General features: G+C 37.3%; 1 protein-coding gene across 3 annotated transcripts in view; it reads left to right on the forward strand.

The window, feature by feature from the left end:
• Nucleotides 1–17644, forward strand: part of SPIRE1 (spire type actin nucleation factor 1) — a 317606-nt gene that overhangs the window by 268169 nt on the left and 31793 nt on the right. For all 3 annotated transcript variants that reach the window (XM_054587329.1, XM_054587328.1, XM_054587330.1), the window contains exon 10: nt 9193–9283. In XM_054587329.1, the coding sequence (XP_054443304.1) occupies nt 9193–9283 (91 nt within the window). The remainder of the gene's footprint in view (nt 1–9192; nt 9284–17644) is intronic.

Raw genomic sequence — 17644 nt, forward strand, 5'->3', positions numbered from 1 at the left:
AGCATTTTTATCTCTCCCTCTTCAAATTAAAATCGATTCTTTTAAGTACTAAAGATGGACTAGTTAGAGGTGTACTAAATGTGAACATACCTATGTTCCTTTTTTTAATCTTCTGAATATAAAGTTTTAAAACTTCTAAATATAATTTTTAAACATCTAAATATGTTCAGACTTTAACATTTAGAAAACACAGATAATCAGAAACCTTTATTTTTAAACAACTCTCTTTTTTCAAACTTCAGCTTTATAATAATCAAGAGTGTCCAGTGATGAAACTCAGCTTTAATTTAATAGTGGTAGTTTAGTTGTATTCATCCTAAAAAGCTGTCTTAACTTTAGCTACCTTTAAGATTATATATCAACTGATTAAATCCAATTCAGAAGACTGTTTACTGTAAAGCCTGATAATTAACTGATGATTCTTTAGACAGGAATGAAATAGCTCAAAACCCATACCAGGTTCCTTATGATACAAATTAGTGAGGACAGTTGTTCACATGGGACCTACTGAGAGTTCTGGCTCTGGCTGTGTGGACAGGGCATGAAGACAGGTCCCTCCTTTTGTCAGCCATCAATATCCTACATCTAACACAGGGAATTAATCCCTGGATCTTCAAGTTTCTTCCAGTTCCAGAACTTGACAAGTCTACCTTTTCCAAATTGATGGATAGGTATTCTTTTCCCCACCTAATTAATTCCTAATATCAGAGAATTCCTAAACCAAGATTGATTAACCTCTGGTCATATTTGCCTCCTTACAAAAATGACCACAAATACAGACAGTTAGATACATCCCATGTCACATTATACATACTGTCTTCATTAACATTTTACAGCACTGTTGTTCCTTACTTTTTATATATTCTGTAACTCTTCTCCTATTTGTTCTTTATACCATCATCTTTTTTTTCCAATTCCACATCATTTTTCCCAATCAAGTATTTATTTAATAATTTCAGTAAGAACTAAGAGGGAAGCAGAAATGCAATGGGCTTTGCCCTACCATTACTTATTGTCTAAATGGGAGATAAAAAAACACCTATTTAGTGAGCATACATGACCTACAAAGCACAGTCTAAGGTTGTCTACAGTGTGACATAGCGTGCTTCTACAGGGACTGGGGTGCTAGCAAAGCATCATGGAAGAGGTAGGACTTGGGTTATAGAATCCGGTGAGCAAAACAGCCTGGCAGAGAACACTTTGTTGTGTAAAACATGCCATGTTGAGTCACAACAGGTTCATGTATTTCTCCCCTGCTGGTCCAGACTCTCCCTGAGGACAGATGCGCAGTCTGATCAGCTATGCTTACTTGTCTAATGAATTCCTGGCTCAGGTTGCACCTTGAACAAGAGTTAAGTCAAGGCTCAAGGCTGTATTTAGAGGAGAGTAGAGAAACAAAGAGGAATCTCAGAAAAAGCCAATCATGGTCTTTTTCTAATAGCCTCTCAATTTTATTATCTACTACCCCATTTTTCTTCTTTCCCTACCATTAATGAGTGGCTTCCAAATTTTTAAAGCACAAAACATTTCTTCTTCATAATCAAACTTTAAGAAGTACAATGTCAGTCAGGAAAAATGAAGGGTAGAGACTAGAGCCCTGGCCACCACCGCCCCCCAATCTTCCAGGGCCTTTCTAAGGCTTTGTAGAGCAATGCAGAATTCCTTTTCCATCCTAAAACAAAGTGTTCCGCTAGTAAATTACAGCACTCAGCTAACACTTCACACCAGTCTGTCTGTCTCCCCTGCTGCTTGACTAGGACTCTTTGCCAACCCTCTATACTGGAGCCTTTGCATTGGTTGAAGAAGAGATCAGAACCTCCTTTTAGGGAAGAAGCAGTGATGTTTCCAGCTTCAGACGGAGCATTTTATGCCTTCCTTACATAGGAAACTATATTATGCATTTTTAAGTTTCTTCTGTTAACTTACCAGTCTCATACCATTAGAGATCCTTTTTCACATTTTAAGAAATACCTTCCAGTCACCAGATTACCAGTTGTGTGCTACACTTGTTCATACATAATCTCATTTAATTTCCTCTTCCATGGAGATTTTATATTATGAGATACCTTCCACCATTCCAGAATATCCCCTCTGGTCACTTATACAGACACTCTATTGGATTACATGGTCCACCAGAAATTTCCTATTGCCCATTGCTTTCTTTGAGGTTTAACTTAAACGTGGGTCCAAATTATCACAAAGAACAGTTTACTATTTAAATAACCCCTATTTAGTTCTGAGTTTCCTTTAATCAGTCAATGTATTGTTATAAATCAAATATTCTTATGAAATAGTAATGAATTATTTACTTTATCAGTATAAACTCAACTGCTTTATGCAAAAACAAAAACTCCTTAATAATTTTAAGAACTGTGAGGCCCTGACTTGCATTTTAATTTTCTGAACAGTGGTTCGTTATTTGCACAGAAATGCATTTTATTCCTTTCTGTGAAGAACTCCAGTTGTAAAACCAACAAACTGATTTTTTTCATTTAGGTTTATCCAATAGCTTTATACATTTAAATAATACTTAAGTAGTAAATAATAAGCATTCACCACAAGCTGGACTTGATGTCTTTTGAGACTTCCTTGTTATTAAACTTCACCATTTGTAGTAACCCAGAAACCTCTTTCAGCCTTAGAAATAGGTTATCTAACCTGCCATTCTGCCAGAACTAGAACTAATCCGTGGCTTTTACTATTAAAAAAATATCATGAGCATTTCCTCATCTCACTAAATATCGTTTTCCAACATCATGGCTAATAGTTCTGTGGTATTCCATCATAATAGTTTACCGTATTTTATTTAACCAGCCTCTTATTTTTGAATATTTAGGTTGTTTCCATTTTTTTACCATTATAAATAACAGTACTGTTGTAAACATCCTAATGGTACCTTACTGCCTTGAATTGTTTCTCAGAATATTTTTAGAAGTATATTTTCTAAGGGAAAGAATGCACATTGTTATAGCTCTTAATGTATGTTGCCGAGTTCCTTAAAGAAAACTATAACACCTACTTTTTATTGAGCTAATAACTCTGTGCTACACTTTAGATATTATAAATTAATAGCCTTCACAAAGATCCTAGAAGGTATCTATGATCCTTATATAAATGATAAGGAAACAGAAATCAGAAAGGTTTTGTCTTTGAATTTAGACTGTTAAGGAGTTTGTAAATGATTTGAAAACCAAGTCTAACTCTAAAGTCTATATATCTCATAAACTTGCTAGTATTCCAACTAGCAATGTTTGGGAATGCTTGAATTTTGAAAATTGAAACTGGAAGGGGGCTTAGAAATTTTGTCCAACATCATGACTTTTCAATGAGAAAACAGCCCCTAATTTAAAAAGTCATATTACTTTTTAAGTAGCAGAACCTCTGCTAAACTAGACCTCCCAACATCAGACCTTTTTTCCAGTACTCTTTGTTTTCTCTTCCAAGAAATCTAGCTTCAGTGTTTCTTGCTTATCTTTTAATAACCTCTGCTAGCTTATCCCAGGTAACACTTTTTTAAATGAAAATAAACTTTGATTGGAGCCTACCTAAGCTTCCAGTAATAAATCTAAGTAAAGGAGCTATAACTGAACCTTTGCTGGGTTTTTGTTTTTTGTTTGTTTGTTTGTTTGTTTGTTTGTTTGTTTTTTCAGGAAAAGGAAGATTTTCATTTCTGTTAAGTGAGTTAGGTGCCCAGATTGGCCTCTGAGACAGTTCTGGCAGCCTTCAGTGACATTGCTACCCTTGGAACAAAACAGCAGTAAAGTACTAAGAGTTCTGAAAGTGACCTCGTTACAGCCAGGACCTGATTAGAATCACTTAGTCAGGACATAGAACCAGAAAAGGCCTAACTTAGTGTCAGAGAATAGTAATGGATCAGCCAATACAAACAAGCAAAATTCAGAAACCACATCAAGCAGTAGAAAAGATTAATGTTCCAGAGATGTCAGAGACCCAACAAAATCCCTCAGACAGGGGAAAAGTGTTAGGTTAATGGAAATAGAGGTGATAGAGCAGCAGCAAACAGGAGTCCACACACGCATTCTCTCACTGTAAAGTTCTCCTGGTTCCCCTTCTGGGTATATTTGTGATTCCTCCAGAGCAGGAACTAATCCAGGTGAAGATCAGTATTCAAGTAGTCATGAGGTTAGTGCAGTCTAAACCAAGGAGATCTTTTCTCATCCATGCCTATGCAGGGACAAAAGACTATCAACAGTTTCTGGGAACAAATCCCAAATGTCCCTGAATCAGGCCAGTGTCCCCACAACTTTTCTGTCTCCAACAAACCAGCTTATATTTATATCACCCGTTCCAGAACAGGCTTTTTGCTGTTACAGTGGAAGCAGTACAGATCAGTAAAGAAAAGTAGGGTGAAAAGTATGGACATGTATCAGAGTTCTGTAAAATTAGGTTTTAAAAAATGTTTTTAAGGAAGGTGGACTGAAGTATGTGAGGCATGGGGCTAAATTCGACTGTCAGGGTAGCACCCACCTTATAATTATTTGGGAAGTGCTCTGTATGATTCCTTTTTTCTTTTTCTATGAAATACCCTTGACTTTTATTTCCTTCTTACCTTTCATATGTAGAAAGAGGTCATTCTTGTTGCTTGCTAGCTTTTCTAGAGATTTGTACAACTGAACAAGGTTGAGGCTTTGCTTACATTGCTTAAATTGTTCTTCATGGTAAGTATCAAGAGTGTGGACATCACTGTTCCAGCTTTCTTTGTTTGAACTATGTGGTTTATGATGAGATCCATTGAATTGTACCTTGTTTGAAACTAATGCTTTCAGATGTAGGTTTTAGGAGAGGCCAGCTTTTAGTGAATGGCTAATTCTTGAAGACACCTTAGCTAAGTAGGTCAGAGAGAAATTTTACTATTTGTCTTATACAGTCATAGATTAATATATTAACCTGATTTTCTTTTATATTTAAGTTTTCTATAGATATTATGGAAATAAATTGTCCTCTAGTTAATGTATATTCCCATCATAGTAAATTTTAATGAATAAGTATTGCGCTTCATTTTAATACAGTCTAAACCAAGGAGATCTTTTCTCACGGATATTAGGAATTTAAATTTTATTTCGCACAATGTAAATGCTTTTCTAGAGTCACATGACATTTCATAGTATGTTGTTTTCCATCCATTTATTCAAATATTTATTCATTATATACTAAGTGATGGGTTTGATACTAGGTAACAACAGTGAATAAGACACATGGCATTTACCCTCATGGGATGCCCAGTCTATTACTTTTATAAATATGTTAAATAGTCCCCTAAAAATAATATTAACCACCATTTATTGTAGACCAGGTTATGTGTTAATCTTTTTGAATGCAAAATCTCATCTGAACATTTCAGTAACTGTAGGAAAGATGGTATTATATACCCTGTTTTACAAATGATTAAACTAATAGATATGGTCAAGATGGTAGAGTAGCTAAATGCTGTACTTGCCTCCTCCTACAACACATCAAAATTACAACCTAACTACCATCATTGAGAACCACCTGAAATCTAGCTGAACAGAAGTCCTATAACTAAGGATATACAAAAGAAGCCACATCAAGACTTGTAGGAGGGGCAGAGATATGAAATTGGCTGATCTCATACTCACATGTGGCAGATAAAAATCGGGAGGGATATCAATAGCTACAGAGATCCCCCTGAGGAGCAAGCAGCCTGAGCCCCACACCAGGCTCACCAAGCTTAGGACTCCAGTACCAGGAAGAGAAGTCCCATAGGTTATTGCTGTGAAAACAAGTTACGATTGTGAATAAGTGAGATAGAGAGCTGTTGATGTCCCAGGATTTCTCTTAAAGGACCCACACATGAACTGGCGGACAAACTCACTTGCTCTGAGCTTTAGCTCTGTGAAAGTAGCTTGAAAGTTCCCAGGAACATACTGGGGAGGAACTGATTGTTGGGCTTCAGGGCAGTGCCTAAAGTGGCAGCTTCTCCCAGGCAGAGATACTGGCAGAAGCCATTGTTCCTTTTCTGAGCCTTCCCCCTACATGCACAGGCAGTTGCCATATATGAGTCTCCATCAACCTAGCTAACACTGTTTACCCTGCCCAGGTGATTTCCTGAGAGCCAGCTCTACCCAACTTGCATGCCCACTCAAGATGTTTCCAGTGGCTTTTCCATACAAACAGCATACCTTAGTTCATGCTGGGGGCTTTCCTAATATTTCTTAAATGTTCACAAACACCAAAGAAGGGGCTGGCTTCTTGCTAAGCAGCCCCAAGCCCAGTACTACCTAGCAGCACCCAGCCTCAGTTTGCAGTTTAACCTATCCCAGACACCTCCAAGTACCACAAAAGTGGCAACCATCTGCAGATCACTTTGTGACTCATACCAGCTGCCACAGGCAAGGCACAAACAGTGGCTGATTTTTGTCTGCACCACCCAAGAGGCCCCAGAACCAGTGCACCCAGTGGCCAGCTTCCAGACCACCCCAAAGCACCACCCAACCACCTCAGCAGACAACACACCCAAATGGCAGACTCAGCAGGCATTAGAGTCCCACTGGAGCAAATCCTGCTCTGTAGGGTCAGCATCTGCACAACAGCTCCCACACTGTAGTCACAGCCAGTCCTCACAACCAGTCAGCCTGAGGGTCAGTTCCTTCTATTGACATGCATCAAGGCTCACCTGGAATAAGAGGGCACACACATCCCACACAAGGAACAAACTAGAGACCAAGCTCAGATGGCTAGGAAGACTGCACCACTGAGCCATTTTACCAAGACCAGCAGATGTAACAGCTTTACGCAATACATAGAAACTAACACAGGGAGGCTGCCAAAATGAGGAGACAAAGAAACATATCCCAAATGAAAGAAAAGAATAAAACTCCAGAAAAAGAACAAAAGAAAATGGAGATAAGCAATCTTCCAGATGCAGAGTTCAAATCTCTGGTTATAAGGATGCTAATGAACTTGGAGAAGAAGTAAATAAACATAGTGAGAACTTCAACAAAGAGATAGGAAAGAACAAAAGGAGATGGAAAACATAAAATAAAATCAATCAGAAGTGAAGAATACAGTAACTAAAATGAAGAATATATTAGTGGGAATCAATGGTAGATTAAATGAAGCAGAGTATCAAATCAGCAATTTGGAAAATAAGGTAGCAGAAGACACCCAATCAGAACAGCAAAAAGAAAAAGGAATGTGAGAAAACAAAATGAGAACAGTATAAGGGGTCTCTAGGACAACATCAAGCTTAGTAACATATTTACCATAGGGGTACCAGAAGTAGGAAAGAGAAAACAAGGAATTGAAAACCTATTTGAAGAAATAATGATGGAAAACTTCCCTAACCTGGTGAAGGAAATAGACATAAAAGTTTAGGATGCACAGAGAGCCCCATGCAACTTGGATCCAAAGAGATTCACACCAAAACACATGATAATTAAAATGCCAAAGGTTAAAACAAAGACTCTTAAAAGGAACAAGAGAAAAACAGTAAGTTACTTAAAAGGGAGCTCCCATAAGACTGTCCTCTGATTTCTCAACAATAACTTTGCAAACCAGAAGGGTTTGGCATTAAATATTTAAAAATGATCAAAAGCAGGGACCTACAACCAAAATTACTTTACCCAACAAAACTATCATTTAGAATGGAAAGAGAGAGAAAGGGTTTCCCAGACAAGAAAAAGCTAATGGAGTTTATCAGCACCAAAACCAACATTACAGGAAATAATAAAGGAACTTCTTGAGGGCAGGGGTAGCTGGAGGAGGAGAAAGTGGCATCAAAAGTATGAATAATAAAATGGTAGTAATTACATATCTGTCAGCAATTACTTAAATGTAAATGGAGTAAGTGCTTCAATTAAAAGACATAAAATGTCTGAGTGGACAACAGAACAAGACCCTTAACATATGCTGTCTACAGGAGACTCACTTCAGATTGAATGATACAGACAGACTTACAGTAAAGGGATGGAAAGATATTTCATGAAAATGGAAACAAACAAAAAAAAGCTGGGGTAGCAATACTTATTCCGGACAAAAGATTTTAAAACAAAGACTGTAACAACAGACAAAGAAGGACCCAGCAGTCCCACTTCTGGGTATTTTTCTGAAGAAACCCAAAACACTAATTTGAAAAGATGTGTGCATCCATGTGTCAGTGCAGCATTATTTACAGCAGCTGAGATACATAAGCAAGCTAAGTATCCATCACTAGATGAATTGATAAAGAATAAGTGGTACACATGTACAATGGAATGTGACTCAGCCATAAAAAGGAATGAAATCTTGCCATCAGCAACAATGTGGATGGACAGAGAGAGTATTCTGCTGAGAGAAATAAGTGAAGCAGAGAAAGACATGCAATATGATTTCATTCATATGTGGAATTGAAAACACAAAATAAATGAACAAGTGAAAACAGAATCAAACTCATAGATAGAGAATTTTTTTCCTCACCCAAGGATATGTTTATTGATTTTAGAGAGAGAGGAAAGGGGAGAAAGAGGGAAATGTTATCTGTTACCTCCCATACACATCCCATCCAGGGACCAAACCCACAACCTAGATACATCTCCTCACCAGGTATCGAACCTGCAGCCTTTTTGTGTACAGGACGATGCTCCAGCCAACTGAGCCACCTGGCCAGAGTCATACAAAGAAAATTTTGATAGTTGCCAGATGGGAGGGGGTTGACAATTGGGTTAAACAGTGAAGGTATTAAGAAGTACAAATAGATAGTTATGAAACAGCAAAGGGGATGTAAAGTGGAGCATGGGGAATATAGTCAATAATATCGCAATAGCTGTGTGTGGCGCCAGATAGGTACTAGATTTATCAGGGTAATCACTTCATAAGTTATATGAATGTCTAATTACTATGTTATACACCTGAAGCTAACATAATACTGTGTGTCAACTGTAATTAAAAAGTAAATCTATTTTCAAAACTGATAAAACTAAGATAAGGAACTTGCAAAATGTCACATCACTCTAATAAGGGACAGAGCCAAGACCCAAATCCAGACATATCTAATTTTAGAGCCGTTCTAGTTTGTCTTCTACTTTTCTTGATTTTTTTACATTAAACTTTGGTGCCTCTTGTTAAAAGAAATATTTAATAGCAAAATGTTATTAATTAGCAGAGGAGCACTAATAGTAAAATGTTACTAGTTAGTCTGAGGAATCTCACTATTTCTGTTCATACATTTCTCAGGAAGAGACTCTGCACAAGTCAGCCAGCAGCAGCAGTGTGTCTCCCTCCTTCCTTGAAGATCCCTTACTGGAGGCTGTGTCCACAAGGAAAAGTAAGTATTTGTGGCACAAAGAATTAGCATCAGATGCCTTAAAAAACTTTTATCCTGGAATAGGCAATCTCAAAATGCCTTGTGATTATTTGGGGTATAAAGAACTAAACCTGAAATTGTACTAGTCAGGACCAGAAATATTCAGTCATATTCCTAGAAAGATATCAGAAGGTAAGGCTAAACTGAGACAGGCCTCAGGTTTTTAACTTATATCAGTCACCTTTGGGTTTACAAGTAATAGTTGTAGAAAATAGGTCAATTGTCTGTGGGTTTGGTGGTGGTTGTTTTTTTAGATTAATTACCTCCTTGTCTGAATTTAAGCATGAAGCCCAATAATCACACTTGTTATTACCCCACAAAATATATGTATAGACATATTCATACCCATATAACATGTGTAGATAGTAAAAACACTTTATAACTTCAGAATATTAAGTGACTTCTAAATACTTTTATTACTTTTTTTCATTTATAAGATTATTATAAAGGATTAAAATTTTTATATTAAGGGAGAAGATTCTGGGAAGATAGTAGAGTAGTTAATACCAGGAATTTGGACCTCCACAATCTGTTATAGGCTTTCAAATTCCAGGGGAAGACTTGACTAGTAAATTGTGGTTAATTTCAGTCACCTCTTAGCATAGAAGCAGCTACTTATCTTCAACCCCCTACCACATGGCAGGCAGTTGTATACTGTTTCTGGAGCAGCCTGCATACAGCTATCAGGAGACAGGGTGGGCCAAAAAGACCCTGTCCTCCAGATACTGTGCTCTGATTGCTGCTTCTGACTCCAAAGGTGGGCAGCCATTGTTGAATTTTTGTGAGTTTCCCCCACTGCAGCTCAAGGGACTTCCAGGGCATTTAAAAGGCTGTTATCCCCTTTTTTCCATTTCTTAGTTTTTTGTTTTTGGGGGCCAGAAATTATAGACTAGGACTTTCAAAAGCACCTGCACATCAGGGAAAATTAGAGAGTAGCTATGCCTGCCAAGGTTATGGCTCATAAGGGTACTGGGAAAATGTTAAGATTCCATCTCAGTTTGTTCCTCAGCACAGAGACATCCTACAACAGTCAAAAAATAAATATATAAGCAAAAACAATAACCAAAAAAAAACCCTGGAGAAGAGGGAGAATCTCATTTCCAGAGTTACCACATTATTAGATTAAGATATCCACCTTTTACCAAAAATTACAAGACATATACAGAAACAGGGAAGTATTGTTCATTCAGAGGAAAAAATAAATCAACATAAACTATCTCAGAAAAAAAGACCTGATGACAGTTAGGCTAGACAGACTTTATAACAACTTAAAGATGTTCCAATCAATAAAGATGTGGAGAAATTTAAGAAAATAATGTGTGAACAAAATGGAAATATCAATGGGGTAGAAATCCCAAAAAGAAATTCTGGAGCTGAAAAGTGCAATAATTGAAATGAAAAATTCACTAGCAGGATTAAAAAGACAAGATTTGAGGAATAAGAAGAAAAAAAATCAGCAAAAGTGAAGTTAGGACAATGGAAATTATTGAGTCTGGGGAACTGAAAGACAAAAGATTGAAGAAAACCAAACAAAGACTAAGGGACCTGTGCGACATTATAAAGTAGACCAACATATGCATTGTGTAAATCCCCAGAAAGAAAAAGGGGCAAAAGAATATATGTGGAAATAATGACTGAAACTTCCCAAATTTGATGAGAGGCATGAATATAAATACCCAAGAAACTCCACTAAGAATAACTCAAAGAGACACAGACCAAACACATTATAATCAAACATTTATAAGACAAAGTCAAAGAGAGAACCTGAAAGTAGCAAGAGATAAGGGAGTCATCACATATGAGGATCCTCAATAAGATTTTCAGTGGATTTCTCATCAGAAACTTTGGAGACCAGAAGAAAGTTAGCTAATATATTCAAAGTGCTAAAAGAAACAAAAAATAAACGAATAAATCCTATGTCCAACAAAACTGTCCTTCAAATATCAGGGGAAAAGGGAAAACATTTGCAGATAAGCAAAAGCTCAGCAAGTTTGTTACCACTAGACTTTCCCTGCAAGAAGTGCTCAGTGGAATCTTGTAGGGTGAATGAAAGGACTCTCACAGTAACTTGAAGTAATGTGGAGGAGTAAAGATCTCAATAAAGGTTTTAAAAAAAAAGTGCAGTTACAAAAGCCAGTATTCTTGTAGCAGTGGTTTGTACAAGAACTTTACAAACTGTACTTTTTTCCTTCTACATGATTTAAGAGAGGAATACATTTTTTAATATATGATTGATTATGCTATTACACTTGTCGCTTTTTTTCCTCCTCTTTATTCCTCTCCACCCTCCCCCCAGCATTCCCCCACCCTCTTAGTTCTTGTCAGTGAGTTGTACATATAAGTTCTTTGGCTTCTCCATTTCCTATACTATTTTTAGATTCCCCCTGAACATTTTGTACCTATTATTTATGTTTCTTATTCCCTGTACCTTTTCCTCATTCTCCTCCTCCATCTCCCCTCTGATCTCCATTTCTATGATTCTATTCCTGTCTAGTTGTTTGCTTAGTTTGTTTTTGTTTTTGTTTTTTTTTGATTCAGTTGTTGACATTTGGAGTTTGTTGTCATTTTAATGTTCATCGTTTTTTATCTTCTTTTTCTTAGGTAAGTCCCTTTAACATTTCATGTAATAAGGGCTTGGTGATGATGAACTCCTTTAACTTGACCTTGTCTGGGAAGCACTTCCATTCTAAATGATAGTTTTGTTGGATAGAGTAATCTTGGATGTAGGTCCTTGCCTTTCATGACTTGGAGCACTTCTTGCCAGCCCCTTCTTTCCCACAAGATTTCTTTTGAGAAATCAGCTGATAGTCTAATGGGAAGTTCTTTATAGGTAACTGTCTCCTTTTCTCTTGTACTTTTAAGATTCTCTCCTTATCTTTAATCTTGGGTAATGCAATTATGATGTGCCTTGGTGTGTGCTTCCTTGGGTCCAACCACTTTGGGACTCTCTGAGCTTCCTGGACTTCCTAAAAGTCTATTTCCTTGGCCAGACTGGGTAAGTTCCCCTTCATTATTTTTTAAAAGAAGTTTTCAATTTCTTGCTCTTCCTCTTCTCCTTCTGGCACCCCTATGACTCAGGTGTTGGAATGTTTAAAGTTGTCCCAGAGGTTCCTAAGCCTCCCCTCATTTTTTTGAATTCTTGTTTCTCCATTCTGTTCTGGTTGGCTGTTTATCTCTTCCATCTGCTCCCAGTTGTTAATTTGAGTCCCGGTTTCTTTCTCTTCACTGTTGGTTCCCTGTATATTTTTCTTTATTTCACTTTGCATAGCCTTCACTTTTTCCTCCATTTTTCAGCCATTCTCAACCAATTCAGTAAGTACCCTGTACCGGTGTCTTGAACTGTACATCTGATAGGTTGGCTATCTGTTCATCACTTAGTTCTGCTTTTGGAGCTTTGATCAGTTCTTTCATTTGGGCGTATTTCTTTGTCTCAGGGCACCAGTCTGGATGAATGTTTCTTCTTTATATTCTTAGTTGTTGGACCTCCATACAGTTCGATTTTCTGGCAGTTCTGGTTACTTTTTGTTTTTAAATTTGTTGTCCTTCTTTTGGTTGTACGAGGAGGCAAATTGTGTTCTACTTATGCCTCTACTTTGGCCAGAAGTCCTCAAGATGAATACATTTAAAGAAAAAGCCATTATTAGTATAAAAGTTAGTATTAATGTAACTTTGTTTTATAACCGAAATATAATTTTCTACATAATTTGAGTAGCTGATGCATTTTTAAAAATTGTCATTAGACAGACAATTTATAAAGAAGTGATTTTGTGACACCAAGAAACCAAAAGTGATGGAGATGGAGCTGTGTAGGAGCAAAGATTTTGTGTGTCTTTGTTAAATTGGTGTAAATCCAAATCATAGTACTAAAACCTTTGGCTATTTAATGTAATTCCCATGATAATTGCAAAGAAAATAGCTATAGAATATACACAAAAGGAAATAGGAAAAAAATGTAAACATTTCACTACAAATTCATCTAAACACAAAAGAAGGCAGGAATGTAAAATATGAACAAAAAGCTATAAGGCATATAGAAAGCAAATATTGCAGTGGCAAAAGTAAGTCCAGAGATTTGTATAATGTATAAAACACATGATCCAACTATATGCTGTCTATAAGAGACTCCCTTGAGATCCAAAGATACAAACAGATTGAAAGTGAAAGGATAGAAATAGTAATCACAAGAAAGCTGGGATGGCTATACTAAAATCAGACAAAATAGACTATAAATCAAAAAAGTTTATAAGAGACAAAGAAGGACATTGTATATTAAAATATTTAATACAGCAAAGATATAATTTGCACATCTAATGACAGACCAAAATAATATGAAGCAAAAAAAATGACAGAATTAAAAGGAGAAATACACAGTTCTAATGTAATGGTTGGAGACTTCAGTACCTTTGCTTACAATGCTGAATAGAACAACCAGACAGAAGATATATAAGGAGTTACAAAACTTAACACAATAAAGCAATGAGAGTCATAACAGACATACAGAACATATGTTAGGCCACAAACTAAGTCTCTGTAAATTTTATTTTAAAAGACAGATTGCAAACAAAGTATCTTCTCTGGCCACAATGAGATAATGTTAAAAATTAATACTAGAGTAAAACTGAAAAATTTACAGATTTGTAAAAATTAAACAACATGCTTTTTAAAAATCAATGGATCAAAGGAGAAATCACTAGGGAATTTAGATAATAGTTAGACAAATTAATATGAAGTTACAGCATAGCAAAACTTATAGGAAACAGTGGAAATTTATTGCTAACACTTATATTAAAAAACAAGATATTTTGAGTTCTAGTCAAGATGGCAGTTTAAATAAAAGTAGTACTCAAATCCTCTCACAACCACATCAGACTTACAACTAAACTACAGAGCAGCCATCATCCAGAATCACCTGTAACCTATGTAAACAGAAGTCCTACAACTAAGGATATAAAGGAAAAGCCACATCAAGACTGTTAAGGGCAGAGATGCAGAACAGGCTGGCCCCGTACCCACGTATGGTGGATAAAAGTCAGGAGAGATACATGGGCTTCAGAGCTCCCACCTGAGGAGTGTGGGGTTATACCCCACACCAGACCCTATAACCCAGGGTTCCAGTGCCAGGAAGAGATGGCCCCATAACTTCTGGCTGTAAAAATGAATGGGGATCGTACCTTCTGAGGTTCCATGTGTTCCTCTTAAAGGGCCCAAACAAAACTTATTCCAACTTTCTTGCTCTAATCTCTAACATGGGGGCAGCAGCTTGAAAGGCACCAGGCACATACATGGAGGAACTATATTGTCTGGCATCAGGGCAAGAATTGGAGGGGAATCTTCTCCTGGACAGAAGTGCTGGGATAGACTAATGTTCCTTTTCTGAGCCTCCCACCTGCAGAGCCGTCCAGGGGTTGCTCTACATGAGTATCCATCAACCTAGCTAACACTGTTTGCCCCACTCTGGTGATTCCGAGACCTTGCCCCACCCAAATTTCAGGCCAACCCAAGCCGTTTCCAGTGGCTTATCCATATGAATGTTCTGTCTTGGCTGATGCTTCAGACTTTCCTAAAAATCTCTCAAACAAGCAGCATCCGGCCTCAGCCTACCTTGTGCCTCTTGCTAAGTGGTCCCAGGTCCAGCAGTAGAGCAGCCAAACATAGTTTGCTGCTTGATCTCTCCTAAACTTCTCCAAGTTTAACACAAGTAGCAGCCATCTGCAGATCACTTTGTAAATCATGCTGGGTGGCCTCAGTCAGGACACAGGTGGCAGCCAACCTTGGCCTGTACCGCCCAGGAGGCACAAAGCCAACTCACCTGGTAGACAGCTTCAGACTGCACCAGAGTACCACCGAGCAACCTCCACAACGCATTCAAGGGGCGGACAAAGTGAGCACCAGAGCTCCACTGAAGCAAGTTCTGCTCTGTGGGGTTTGTGTCTGCAAAGCAGACCCACTGCTATGGTCACTGCCAGTCCTCACAGCCAGTCAGCCTGGGGTTTTAGCCCTTCATTGGCAGCGATCAAGGATCAACTACAACAGGACAGTATATACAGCCCATATGAGGTGAGGGCACACCTAGAGGGCCCAGCTTGGATGATCAGGGAGGCTGTGCCACTGATCCTACAGTACACCTACTACATTAGGCTACTCTACCAAGACTACGAGACATAGCAGCTCTACCTAATTCATAGAAACAAACACAGGGAGGCTGCCAAAACAAGGAGACAAACAACCATGGCCTAAATGAAAGAACAGAACAGAACTCCGGGGAAAAAAACTAAACAAAATGGAGATAAGCAAGCTACTAGATGCAGAGTTCAAAAAACCAGTAAAAAGGATGCTCAGTGGACTTAGAGGAGGAACAGATGACTCAAAGAGAACTTCAATAGCATAAAAAAGGACATGGGAACCATAAAAAAAAAACAGAAAGGAAAGATACGCTAACTGAAATGAGAACTGTTTACAGGGAATTAACAGTAGATTGGATGAAGCCAAGAATCAAATCAGTGATTTGGAATATAAGAAAGCAAAAAACAACCAATCAGAACAACAAGGAGAAAATTTAAAAAATGAGGATACTAAGGAGTCCCTGGGACAACTACGAGCATACCAACTTTTGCATCACGGTGGTGCTGGAAGGAGAAGAGAGAGAGCAATAAATGGGAAATCTATTTGAAAACATAATGAAAGAACACTTCCCTAATTTGCTGAAGGAAATAGACATACAAATCCAGGAAACACAGAATCCCTAACAAGATGAATTGAAAAAGGCCCACCCTAAGACAAATCATAATTAAAATGCCAAAGGTTAAAAATAAAGAGAGGATCTTAAAAACAGCAAGAGAAATGCAGTTAGTTACCCATAAAGGAGTTCCCATAAGACTGTCATCTGATATCTCAAAAGAAACTTTGCAGATTAGAAGTTATTGGCAAGAAATAGTCAAAGTGATGAAAAGCAAGGACCTAACACCAAGATTGCCCAGCAAAGCTATTACTTAGAATCAAAGGACAAATCAAGAGCTTCCCAGACAAGAAAAAACTAAAGGAGCACATCACCACAAAACCAGCATTATATGAAATGTTAAAGGGTCTTCCTTAAGAAGTAGAAGAAAATAAAATATATTAACAATAAAATGGCAAAAAATACGTATCTGTCAACAATTGAATCTAAAAAACAAAAAATAAACGAGCAGAACAGAAACAGAATCATAGCTATAGAAAACATTTTGATGGTTGCCAGGTAGGAGGGCATTGGGCAAAATAGGTGAAGGTATTAAGAAGTTCAAATTGGTAGTTACAGAATAGTCATGGGAATGTAAACTACAGCATTGGAAATAGAGCAGCCAAAAAACATATATGCATGACCCATGGACATGGACAATAGGGTGAGGGTTGCCTGAGGGAGTACAGGGGAAGCTGGGTGGAAGAGGGCTTAGTGGGGAAATTGGGAGCACTGTAATAGCATAGTCAATAAAATATAATTTAAAAAAATAGAAAAGTGATCAGTATAATACGCCACATTAACAGAATGAAGGAAAACACCACATAATTGATGCAGAAAAAGCATTAGACAAAATTCAACAGCCTTTCACCATAAAAATACTCAACAAACAAGGAATAGAACAAAACTACGACATAATAAGAGATCACAGCAGTCATTATACTCTGTGGTGAAAGACTGAAAGTATTTTCTCTATGATCAGGAGCAAAGCAATGATACCTCGTTTCATCACTTCTATTCACATATTACTGAAAGTTCTAGCCAGAACAATTCAGCAAGAAAAAGAAATTAAAGGCATCTAAACTGGAAAAGAAGGGGGGAAATTATCTTTCTGCAGATGATATGATCTTTTTTAAAATTTAATTTAATCTTTATTGTATTTTCCATTACCATTTAGGATATGATCTTATATGTAGAAAACCCTGAGGTTTTCACCCACGCATGCACGCGCACACACACAAATAAACTCTTAGAATAAATGAATTCAGCAAAGCAGCAGACTACAAAATCAACACACAAAAATCAGTTACATTTCTATGCATGAGCAATGAACAATCTGAAAAGGAAATTAAGGAAATTACAAAAACAATTCCATGTATAATAGCATCAAAAGAATAAAACACTTAGGCCTAATCAAGAAAGTGAGTGACTTTTTCACTAAAAACTGTAAAGCATTGCTAAGCGAAATTAAAGAGGACATAATAGAAACATATTTCATGTTCATAGATTGAAAGACTTAATATTGTTAAAATGTCAGTACTACCCAAAGCAATCTTTAGATTGAATGCAATCCCTATCATAATGTCAATGACATTTTTTGCAGAAAT

This window comes from Pteronotus mesoamericanus, unplaced genomic scaffold (genome assembly GCF_021234165.1).
Source record: "Pteronotus mesoamericanus isolate MK-2021 breed Mesoamerican mustached bat unplaced genomic scaffold, CSHL_Meso_final scaffold_118, whole genome shotgun sequence".
Classification (NCBI taxonomy): Eukaryota; Metazoa; Chordata; class Mammalia; order Chiroptera; family Mormoopidae; genus Pteronotus; species Pteronotus mesoamericanus.